General features: G+C 27.5%; 1 protein-coding gene, 3 long non-coding RNA genes and 1 other non-coding gene across 10 annotated transcripts; 3 read left to right on the plus strand and 2 right to left on the minus strand.

The window, feature by feature from the left end:
- The first annotated feature begins 305 nt into the window (after positions 1-305).
- Positions 306-3,567, plus strand: Vps51 (vacuolar protein sorting 51). Its single transcript, XM_012489944.3, has 10 exons — positions 306-439; positions 529-663; positions 757-978; positions 1,067-1,662; positions 1,729-1,942; positions 2,008-2,232; positions 2,307-2,641; positions 2,710-2,887; positions 3,104-3,216; positions 3,272-3,567. The coding sequence occupies exons 1-10, from the start codon at positions 350-352 to the stop codon at positions 3,378-3,380; spliced, it is 2,217 nt and encodes a 738-aa protein (XP_012345398.1). The 5' UTR covers positions 306-349; the 3' UTR covers positions 3,381-3,567.
- On the minus strand, positions 3,403-10,397 carry LOC147658397 (uncharacterized). Of its 5 annotated transcripts, none has more exons than XR_015290541.1 (3): positions 10,277-10,377; positions 9,997-10,168; positions 3,403-3,770 (listed from the first exon to the last, which is right to left on the minus strand). It is a non-coding gene; the product is annotated as an uncharacterized LOC147658397 (long non-coding RNA). The 5 variants fall into 5 exon arrangements; XR_015290542.1 differs by lacking the exon at positions 3,403-3,770 and adding an exon at positions 8,548-8,830 and having other exon boundaries at positions 10,277-10,397; XR_015290540.1 differs by lacking the exon at positions 3,403-3,770 and adding an exon at positions 8,548-9,848.
- LOC147658398 (uncharacterized) lies at positions 4,636-5,244 on the plus strand. The gene is made up of 2 exons (XR_015295218.1): positions 4,636-4,745; positions 4,897-5,244. It is a non-coding gene; the product is annotated as an uncharacterized LOC147658398 (long non-coding RNA).
- Positions 10,162-12,263, plus strand: LOC147658399 (uncharacterized). Of its 2 annotated transcripts, none has more exons than XR_015290544.1 (2): positions 10,162-10,984; positions 11,570-12,263. It is a non-coding gene; the product is annotated as an uncharacterized LOC147658399 (long non-coding RNA). The 2 variants fall into 2 exon arrangements; XR_015290545.1 differs by having other exon boundaries at positions 10,162-10,940.
- On the minus strand, positions 12,000-12,071 carry TRNAA-CGC (transfer RNA alanine (anticodon CGC)). Its single transcript has one exon. It is a non-coding gene; the product is annotated as a tRNA-Ala (tRNA).
- Positions 12,264-12,510: the final 247 nt, after the last annotated feature.

Genomic DNA, 12,510 nt, shown 5'->3' on the forward strand with positions numbered 1-12,510 from the left:
GTATTTAAAGAATAAAATTCAATAATAAGATACAATAACCCCTTCATTATTTTCCAACTCTACATGTATTTCGAGTAAACGTTTCTTAGAAACAGTACTGTTAAAAATTCAATAACTAAAAGTTTTTCTTTAAGCACATCTTCTTTAATAATAAATATGTAAAAAATTACTTTTTTTATATATTACACTTGTTGCGCTTTTCTCAAGCAATTTGAGAGGTTATGCTGTTTGTTACAGCGTCTTTCACCTAACCTTTATATAAAATAATATAACTGATATATAACACGATAATACATTAGCTAACCTGTCACAGTACTACTGTCAAAATTTGTTTTTGTTCATAAAAGAAATGGACAAAATGGCAGAAAATTCTAATAATCCATATGATATTAATGGACAACAATTTAACCCTGATATGTATTTTCAAAAATTATTAAAAGTAAGTGCACTTTTCAATTTTCTTTAAGTTTTATATTTATTTAATGATACTAAGCAATAAATTTTTATTATTTTATTTCATTTTTACAGGAATGTACATTAAAACAAATTATGGATCATGAAGCAGAAATTATAAAAAATACTCAAATTTTACATTCTGACATGCAAACTCTAGTATATGAAAATTATAATAAATTTATATCTGCTACAGATACTATCAGAAAGGTAAATTTATTATATATGATTCTATAAATACAATTATTTTTAATTTATTAATTACTTAATTTTATATATATGTTATACTTATTCATTATTTAGATGAAAACAGATTTTAAAGAAATGGAAGATAGTATGGATTTATTAGCAAAAAATATGGACAGTATTACTACTTTTTCAGAACAGATTTCATCAACATTACAGGGTACAAGACAACAAATTGCCAAATTATCTTCAGTTCATGCATTATTGAAAAAATTACAATTTCTTTTTAAATTGCCTGGCAATTTAAAAGACAAAATGAATGAAGAAAATTATACACAGGTTTATGTTTCATTTCATATCATTATATTTCTTTTAATATACATAAATTAATTATATTTAAATAAGGATGTATATTTAATTTTTGTAGGCAGTACAAGATTATATACATGCACAACGTGTGTTGAATCAGTATGGCAATATGCCATCTTTTCAAGGAATTCAAAAAGACTGTGAAGATATTTTAGAGGAACTTAAGTTAAGATTGAGAATGCAATTTCATAAAGGAGATGCATCAACTAAAGCTTTAGCTGAAAATGTAGATCTATTGCTACAGCTGAAAGAACCAGCTGATTCTTTATGTGCTGAATTTTTAACACATGCAGATGGAAGATTAACTGAACAACTAGATATTTTAAAGGATATGTGTGAAAATGATATCATAGAATTTGTAGATATGGCCAGTTCAGGATTTCTTAGTGATTTATGTTTGATTGTTGCATCTTATAATGATATGTTCATAAATCGATCACCATCTGAAGATAATGAATTTATTGATGATTTTGATACAAAAGCTCTTGCACGTTTAAATAGTTTTATTATGAAAAATATGAAAAAATATTTTGATTTAATTGGAAGAAGAGTAGAAAATGTAGCTGATACAGCTATTTTAGTAAAAGCATTAGAAAAGTTTCATAGAAGATTACAAGCTATGAATATGTTATGTAAAGAAACAGATTTTGAGAGGTAACAAAGATAAAATCTTATTAAAAGAATGAAAAATAAGATTTAAATTTGTATTTTTATTTGCAGAACAGGTACTAATATTGTTATTAACGCGGGTAGAAAACAATGTCGTAATCATTTAGATAATTTGAAATCTCATTTAAATGAAACACTTGTTAAAGTGAGACAAATATTAACAACTAAAAGTTCTCAGGAAGGAGATAATAATTTAGCAGAACTTCAAGCATTACTTATAATGCCCATTATTGAAAAAATCAAAGGAGTTTTACAAGATTTATTGGTTTGTTTCTTCTTAACATTTTTTAAAACTATAATATTTATTAATTTAAAATTACGTAATTTTAGGTATTTTTACAACCAGATTTGTCATTTAGTTTAAAAACACAATTTCTACAAAATTTCTGTGTAGATGAAGTTAGAGAAGGATTAGTAGTTGGATTTTTACATCATGTAATGATTATTGCGAGTGGATTTTGTAGCGGATCTGATATTCCGAAATTTCCACCTACCCTTTTACTTTTATTGAGTAAAATGTGTATTGAATATAAAGAAAATAATGTCAAGTATTTGGTAGAGTGAATAATTTTAAATTAAATTCAAAAATCATATTTATAAAATATCATTCTTATATTTCTGAATTACAGCTTACTACTACCGATGATTTATTCAATATTGAACAATACACATCATCTGGGAATGTCGTTACGATTGAATCAGAAATATGCGATAAATTCCATGAAACAGCACAAAATTTATTAAATCATTATGTCCGCATTCAAGGTTTAGCAGTGTCGCAAATGTTAAGAAAATCCGTCGAAACAAGAGATTGGTTACATACGATTGAACCGAGAACAGTAAGAGCTGTAATGAAAAGAGTCGTAGAAGATGTGACGTTAATCGATACTCAAGTAGCTGCATTATATGACGATTCTGATGGTCAAGTTGATAGAAGCAGCGATAGTAGTAGAAAAACTCATAGGTATACTTTGTAAAGTAAAAAATGATATTCTGAGCTTTAAATAATTTTTTTTTTTTTTTTTTTTTTAGTGTAAGTGTATCAAGACATCATTATAGATCAAGCTGGTCATCGTATACGCCGAATCATATAGATTCCTCATTGGTGACGAATATTCATAAATTATTTTCTGAACGTATCGAAATTTTTTCATCGGTTCAATTTAATAAAGCGTCTATTCTTACTGGAATCATCAAAATAAGTTTAAAGGTAAAATAGTTTTAGCAAGTACAGTACCGCGATAGGAACAGGTGCTGTCAGACAGTTACAATGATAAAATAGCAGAGCCATTATCCACTTTGCATCACGAAGATACTTTATTCTCTCGCGTTGCGTATACCATACTACGCAACATACTTTGCACATTCGATACTATCAAAACTACAACATTCAAAATCTATAATACAAATTTTTCTTTATTTATAGACTTTTCTGGAATGTGTAAGATTACGAACATTCAGTAAATATGGACTACAACAAATTCAAGTTGACACACATTATTTGCAGTTGTATTTATGGAGATTTGTTTCAGATGAAAAGTAAGTTTGAAATTCTATTATTTTAAACAAAAATATTAATGAAAATTCTTTTTAGTGTCGTTCATTTTCTACTAGATGAGATTCTTGGAAGTGCTGTACATAGATGCTTGGAACCAGTTTTAATGGAACCTAGTGTCGTCGATATTATTTGTGAAAGAGGATAAATAAATAGGAAGAAAAGAAAAATAATATCTAGCATATTGTATAATATAGCATTATATCATATACATATGTATTATATTATTATTTGTAAAAATGAGTAAAAATATCACGATTTATAATATACGATATTGCGTATATTTTGTTATTAATTCTTCTATTCCATGAATAAATTTTATGATAAACAAAAAATGATTTATCTCTTTTAAGTAATTATATCTTTATTTTTTTGTTCGTTTCATATGGCCGCCCACATAGATTGAATACTACAGGACCTGATCGTGTCAAAGTACTACAACTGTCAAGTAACACGATGAACGACATACTTTTCTGCCTCTCCTGCTCTATCGATTCAGCGATATGATCTTTTGTCTTCTTTCCTTTACTCTCCCCACCTATCCGGGATAAAATAAACTCATCAAAGTCTTAGTACTCTATAAGAAGCAGGGTCAAATGATTCTAATAAGTCTTAATTCTCTGCTACATTCTACACTTTTGAACTTTATTAATCGCGTAAATTTCATTGATTATTTCATTTTTTTTTATCTCCAGTAATCAAAATTTAATATTAATTCCAATTTGGAATGCTTCAAATTTATCGAATGGAAAATATAATCGTTATATTGGAACGACGTTTTCCCATCGACGATTCTCGCATATGACGCATAAATGTGCAAAGAATAAATGGGACAAGAGTTTATAGTATATGGGGTTCTGCTGTACCCCCTTGGCAGTGGCTCGAGTTAATTCGAACTTCCTCTCGTTGGATGAGATTCATTCTCCGAGTATCCGGCGTAGGCCTACGCACAGCATTCTACCCAATTTAATAAACTCTTCTAAATTACTCGGCCGGTGCCATTCCCTCGTTCAATCATGAATTTCCATGAAAATCGAGGGAAAATTTACGAAATTTCACCCAGACAGTTTCCTAATTGAATCTTAACTTGAGAATTTAATATGATATTTCAAATTTAAGTTTATTCCGATAGTTGTTACTATTAAATTCAATTCGTTGTATCAAATATTTTTATTATAACAAGCAAATAAAATATTAAATCATATAATCTATATAATTTATATCATGTTTAAAAATTTTGAAAATATTTTGCTCGAAGATGAATAAAATATATTTTTTTTTTCCAAGCAAAAGAATGATATTATTGTCAAATCATTATGTAGCACATATGATCTCAAAAAACACCTGTGCACGTGTACACTTTGTTTTCTACACGCTACAAAATATTTCCGATGGCATACTCATTTCAGTTTAAGTCGCGCATTGATAATCAACAAAATTGTGTTACTTCTATGTATTAAAGAAATTTTTTGAATAAACAACTTAAAACGAAGAAATTTGTCATGAAGAAAAAGTAAGTATTTTCTAGGCAATATTAATACATTTTCAAAAAAGAAATATTAGCATATTTTAATGATTTAATATATTTTAATGATTTGATATATGTGATAATTTCAAATTCAATATTACAGTTTTTAAGTTATAAAATAATTTTTAATTTTCAGTTCTTAATTTCAATAACATAGATTCGTTCAAACTTTTCTGATATGATTTGGAGATTATCGAAGAATAGCCATTAAACCGATTCATGTTTTATTTAAATCTCACAGGACTCACGTGGTTAGCTTAATCAATGCACAATGGTTCGGCATCGACTAAAGAAAAGACTATGTAATAGGGATTATATCCTAATAAAAGATGCATTATTCGCTACGTAAGTTGCTTTAAATCAGTAAAATGGACCCGCATGAGAAAATCGTGTATGTGTAGATTCAAGCGAGGCGACGATTATCACAAAATAACCAAACTATTTCGAAGTGTAAGCTGATGGTTTTATAAGAACATTTTGTGATATAGGGGTATATCGCGTGTGCACAATAATAGTAGTATTTCATCAATAAACTATTTTTTTCTTTCATTAAATTCTATGTATGACTAGCGTTTATCGTCAATTTACACAGTGTACCTACTCAGGGTCCTTCGATCAATTATTAATTGCTGACTAACGATGCGATTTTTAAGTTAAACTAAATAACTAAATATTGATAGAGATAACATAATGTTGAAAACAATCAAAAAAATTTATTATCTATGATTCATACAATGAGCAACTATTTATACTGATAAATCTATTTAAAAATATTTCGAATTCATATATTTTGCACAAATGATAATATTTAATAATAAAATAACGAAAATAACATAATGCAATATCATGTTATACATATAGTGTTTTGTTAAAAAAATATTACGATTATTTATTTTTTTAGATAAAGAGAAAGGAATAACTATGAAGATATCTCGATTTGTGACCGTAACAACAAGCGGAAAAAAGACACACTCGTTGTTATGTTCGCAAATTAAGCTATTTTCTCGATAGATGTCTCACAATACACGAAAATATAAATTTAATAAATGTTCTATATGTAATACTTTTTATAGACAACGATGCGTTTCTTCAACTTAATTTTGATGATAAACTCTAAAAATCGATACAAAATAAGATAAGAAAAATCGTCTGACTAATGACTATAGAAAATTTGAACTTTAGTCGCATTTAGGTATATATATTTGGACCTGCATTTCGTACAACGCAGTCAACAGGCAATTGTCGAGAGCAGAAGAAGTGGAGAAAAGTTACCATCAAGTTATCTTAATTTGCTAATCTGTCTGTTAAGTAGTAGTGTCGTAGATGATGATTTAAAAATTCATCTTGGCACGATTACTTTTCATATAGAAATATTATAACTACAATATATCATTATCTGATCAAGATGAATTTAATTTAATATTTCAAAAATAATAACAAGTAATAAATTTTACATCTATTACTTACGAAATTGAACTGATGTTTGATGGAAATGATCTTGAAAAAATTAAGATTTGTGATAATTCTTATAATTCCAAGTTTGAGTTTTTTTATTTCACGGTAAGTTTCTAAGCATTACACAATTATTAAATGAATTATTATTATGATTTTATTTTACATAAAAAATCACTTATTCCACATATATAAAAGTAAAATATTTCCGGAAAAGACAACTAACAATGGCGCGGGAAATCTCACCTCCAAAAATATATTCACTGAACCGGAAGAGCTTCTCGACCAATCAACATCGCGAATGTTTCATCGTTTAGATCCGCGATTCTCAATTGATACTACGAGTATCAAGTCAAAATTTATTGAAAAATGTATATTCATCTAATTTTATAAATAAATAGAAAATAAATTGTTTTTATATTTTCGTATATATATATATATATATATATATATATATATATATATGTATATACTATTTTTAATTATTAAATATTATTATTAAATAAATTATTATTATATTTATCATATTATGTTTCATAATTTAATAATTATTCAAAATGTAATTTTTATTAATTACGAAACAGATTATAATTAATAAAAATTTAGTATTATTTTATTATTATTATCTTAAATTGAAAAAAGATTTTTCTAATGAATTTTTGAATTTAATATTAATCATTGTTTTTATCTTATATTTTCATTTTATATTTCCGTGCTAAAATTTAAATTTCCATTTGCTAATAATTCTGTTTCAAATCGAATAGTAAAACTATTAATAAGTGAAGGTTGAAAAACACTGTCATAGAGAGAATCTATCTAGCGGATAGTTGTGTCGTCAGCCGCGCGATTCAAATCGTGCGCCAAGGCAAGGCAATAAGGATTTGGTAAGCCGGTGAATGGTTTGATAACAAGCAGTGGAAGGAAGGCACAGGGGAGACACATATTGCCCGTCGGTTGGTGGACCATTCAGTGACGCGATTCTTCACTGTCCAGCACTGATTTCAATTGGTAAATTGATTTGGAACGATGGCAAGAGAGAAAAAAGAGAGAAAGACTGAGTTAGACGGGGAGAGGTTCGGAGACCATAGTATGTAGGAGATGATAAAGAAAGAACCATATACCATTACTGTGACTGGGTGTACCGTCACAGAAAACCATAGCGGTGGCAGTGGCAGTGCCTCTCTTGCGAACCGTTAATAGGTACTGAACGCTGGTTGAATGCTTAATGCACCGTGCTTCTAGGATTAAATTGACCAATCATTTCCCGCGCGGCAAGGAGCGGCCAATTACAGCGCTCGTCCGACTATATTAAGCCAATCAAGAACAGTTTATCGCTCAGTCGTCAGTCTGCAGTTGTGATGCGTGTGTCGTGCGCGTGTTTTTTTTTTCCCCTTTCCAAACAATTCTAACTCGTGAAATAAATGAATCGCGTGAGAAAAATATGAACATTTGTCATGAATTACTCGAGACCGTTTATCAATTTTAATAATCGTTTAGTGAATTAGATCACATTTTTCCATTTATTCTTTTTGGCGTGGCGGAAAATGTTTGAAATTATCTGATCAAATCGAACGATTCACAGTTTTTTTATAGAAAGAATTTTTTGTTAATGATATAATTATTCGACGAACATGTGGAAAAGAATTGTGCAAGAGCGCAAGAAAAGCATGTGAAAAAATATAAAACGACATGCATTATTTTACTCTATGTATATACATTCCATTCATATTCATTTCTGGTGACGGTTCGTATTTCGATCCTTGGAGATCGTTTCTTGTGATTACCGTGCATTTCTCTCTTCATCAACTATTTATTAATCAGTTGAACTTTGAATAGTTTAATATTTTTTCGGAATCTATTTGAAATGAGAGTGTGGTGTTACTATAAGATTTTTAAGATCTTATATTTCAACGTTATTCGAAGATCATAATAAACATCAGATAACTTGGGAAACTGTAACATTAATAAGTGTGAAAGAATATATCAATGGACGCTAGTGTCAAATAGAAGTTAAAGGTTATAAGATTTCCTTCAATTGTTCAGTCAAATTAGATGATTTCTTTCATCAAATTGTATATACGTTTTTTAAAAATTTAAAAATAAGAGTTCAATAATTTTTAATTTTATTATTAAAAAAATCACTGATTATAATTTATTATATATTTATAGCTTTTTTATTTATATTGATATTTTTATATAAATTATTAAATAACACTAATCAAATAGTTTAACAAAAAATTTTCCAATAATTATTATGATTTGATTGCATATATGCATTAGATATATATATACACATATATAAAAACATATATATATATATATATATAAGAGAAACTTTATTCTTATTTTCCTCATAAATATATTAACGATCATGCAAACAAGATTAATTCTTAACCGCTAAAGTCGCATCCGATAAGCATTACATTATTAATATATTCTACAAGAAACGCTCTTTAATCTAATAAAAATTCATTCACATAGTTGATTGATCAATTTATCTTTTTTCAATTGTTTAATAAAATGAAAATTCAGATGTGCGATTTTTATAATCTTTTTTCCTTTTCTATGTATAAATTAGACTTTTCCTCGAGAATGTTTCCCGTGCTCGGCTTACACATCTGAAAAACGAGATCACATGTGACCACACATATAATAACCTCGCAAAGTATCGTTTTAACCTGACACTTGATGAAATACATATAGAAGTCTCGAGAAGAAGCAAAAAGAAAGAGAAAACAAATATAAAATCCCTCACGAAATCATGGAAATGATAAAAAACCAAATGTTCGCGATTCTCTCATTGAGAAGTAAGAGAATTGAATTTGTATTCGAAATGTGATGATTTCTACGAGATTGTTGTGAGATGAAACATTGTAATTGGAAACATTTTGATATTCTTAAGTTGTAATGGCACGCATTGCGTGGCTAAGCTTTATCGTCACGACTTCTTGACCCCTCTTGAATGATAGTATAGAGCACGAAAGAACACGAGTTGAAGAAAATCATTAAGTTCCTAGAATCTAAATATCAACGAACAAATTTATGTAAAAGTTATAAAGGTAGAGATAGAATAAAATTTTTGTTTAATTTTTTTTATATATTCTATAATATTTTGTTTGAAAATGACGCAATATCTATTTATCAAAAGTTATAGTCCCACAAGCAGTTACGGAAAAATCGTAAAGTACCTCTTCGTTTTAAACGCACTGTTCTTAAAATAGAACATTTTCGGTTGCAGAACCGAAACAGAGACCACGAGTCTCGAGGCTTCGCGAATTTTTATAGAGAATCACCGTAATGATATTGATTTTTTCAGATATTGTTTCTAATGCAAATCAAAATTGCATTTTTTCCAGTTAAAGAATAAATATTTCTTCTGTTTTGCTTCTCGGAATTCCTTTCTGCTTATTCTTTCATCTATCCACAATTTGCACATCGTAACCTAATAAGTCGACGAGCTATTTTACAAATACTCAGAGAGAGCCGACATTAACAGAAATTAGCGTTAATTGATGGTATTCTTCTTCTCCCTTTACTCTTCCTATTCTTCTATTATCCTTTCTATTCTAGTTGATCTCGCGAACTCTTTCCCTTTTTTGTGAATCTCGATTTGTTCAATAGATTCTTTTGTCATTTCTACATAATCATATTATATATTATTATTTTTGCTTGCCATATTTTTGTCTTGTTCCAGAAATTATCTCTGTTCTTCTCCCTTAATATATTTTCTCATATGAACTGACGAGTCAAATGTCGAAAAAACAAAAAATAAATATATACGCACGTTATGTGTACAAGATGCGTAGTAAAAGACAGCCACGCGTCCAGCTGAATCTGCAATGGCCACATCAAATAATCCTCTTTAGCTTATGACGACTTTGCATTTTTAACATTTGTACTTTACAGTAAATCTTGTGCATACTCTTTTCGTCTTATTTTTGTAAGTATGAAATAATCTGCAGAAAGACGGATCATTGTTAGGGTCATTTTTCTAAACTTCGATAACGTGCTGATATCTGTTCGAAGTTCCAGAGAAATTCCATAGAAAAAATCATGTTACTAACCTTAACTCGTATCATGAAGGCGAACGATGAATACGGTGTTTGATGAAACGAGAAACGTTAAGTAGGAACGCGGAGCAAAGAAATCAAAGATTCGATTGTAGACTCTCCCTCTATCATGCATACACGCATTTCCGTACACGATACTGTATACTTATAATATTATAATATTTGAATTATCAATTCTTCATTTCTTTGCTTCTTATTTCTAATCTTATTTAAATTTCGATTTCAATTCCAATTTTCAATTATATGTATTTCTTGAAATATTTTTGTGATTGAATAATTATTGAATAAGTATTTTTAAAAAATTTTATAATGTTATTTTTTTATATTTCTATTTTCCAGCATAATAATTTCTACAGAAGATTGATAAAATGTAATAAATAAGATGTTTCAATTAGAGAAGGACGATTAATAGAAATTGTCAATAGTGCAGATTTAGGATGTTTTTAAAACCATTTTTTTATATATATATATATATGGATGTTTCAAATAAAATAAATTATATGTGGAAATGTAAAAATTTTTAATTTTTAAAACTTTAGAAGAAATAGGATTTCAATACGAAGACAATGCTGCACGAAGTTCAAAATTTTTCGAAGGTGGACAAAAGGAGAAAGAATAAAGAGGCTAAGATAGTGGGCGACTTTAATGATTACTCGAGGTCATTTCAATGAGTACCACTGTGTGTCATCGCATCATTATTGTGTATACGTATATATATATATATATATATATATATATATATATATATATATATATTATACTATCGACATTGCTTCTTAATAATTTTATTACTATCATTTTGATTAGTATAATCGCGTCCGATCTATTTTTTTCGTTTTTTTTTTTTTTTTTTTTTTTTGAATAAATTATCACTAATTTATTATACATTGAATATTAATAATTAAAAATAAAAGAAAATTTAGTAATAATTATATAGAGAAAATATTACAAACAAAGATATGTTTATTTATAATTGTATTTTATATTGTATTTAAATTATAAGCTAATTCAATTGACTTAAGGTTTCTATCTGTTTCATAAAATGATTGTAATATGAATGTGTCACGCAATATCTATGGGCCACCGTATTCTTCTGCTGATTATCTAATCTCACGCTAAATTATAAAACATGGGCATGTTATATTAAGATCTTTGGTCTACTTGTTTATTAATCGACATATTTAATTTTCTTTTAATTATATAATTTTGGAAATTTAAATTAAGATTTTCTTTAAAACAATTTAAAATTAGAAAATAGAATTATTAATGTTACATGATAATTTATAGGAATATGCACTGCGCCAAAGGAATTCAATATGGCTATCGATAATAACACCGGAGGACCTGCGATACATCGGAAATTAATCCTGTCTTGTTCATAAGTACTAGTGCCGCAGGAGTGACTAGGATGGGTTAGAAATTACCATATCTCCTGCTGCTCAAGTGCTTATCAATGGGTCCGGACTCACATCTATTTCTCAAAATTATGTATTGAGACTTTTTATCTAAAGTAAAATTTTGCCATAATACCTAAGAGTTTAAGATTGTAATTTTGAATATGCTAATATAGTAATATTGCAACTTCTACACCATATTTATAATAGTTTTTTTCTATATAAATACATTAAAAGTATAAATAAGTAAAAAACACTATGCATAAATGTATTCAATACATGATAAAATATTAATATTAAAGAATAAAAAAAAAAGTATTTATTGGAGGTACTGGGATTTGAACCCAGGACTTTCAGCATGCGAAGCAGACACTCTACCACTGAGTTACACCCCCAGTTGTATATTGTGCATTTTACAAAAATTAAATGATACAATTTTATTATTTGAATCGTAAAAAAATTATTTTGATTCTAACATTTATTAAATTATATATAATCATTTTTATATAATTTTTAATATTTTATTCTATTATTGTAATTAATTTTTTATATATTTGAATTTGGAAATACAATCTAATAAAAAGTAATTCATTTTCTTTTATTTTTATATTTATTCTGATATTAATTATAATATAATAAATATAATATTTGTTATTAATTTTGATCTTGTAATTGAAATTAAATTGAATGTGATCTTTAATAAATGTATTTTATATTAAAGATCAATAAATAAATATAATTAATATATGGATTATTGAAGTTTAAATTTATGATCAGTATTCAAACATCCAATAATTATTATTAAATTATGAAAAATTATAAGTAAAGAAAAAA

The sequence above is a fragment of the Apis florea genome, unplaced genomic scaffold (genome assembly GCF_048593485.1).
Source record: "Apis florea isolate Af1SG1 unplaced genomic scaffold, ASM4859348v1 contig_2272_pilon, whole genome shotgun sequence".
In the NCBI taxonomy this organism is placed as follows: Eukaryota; Metazoa; Arthropoda; class Insecta; order Hymenoptera; family Apidae; genus Apis; species Apis florea.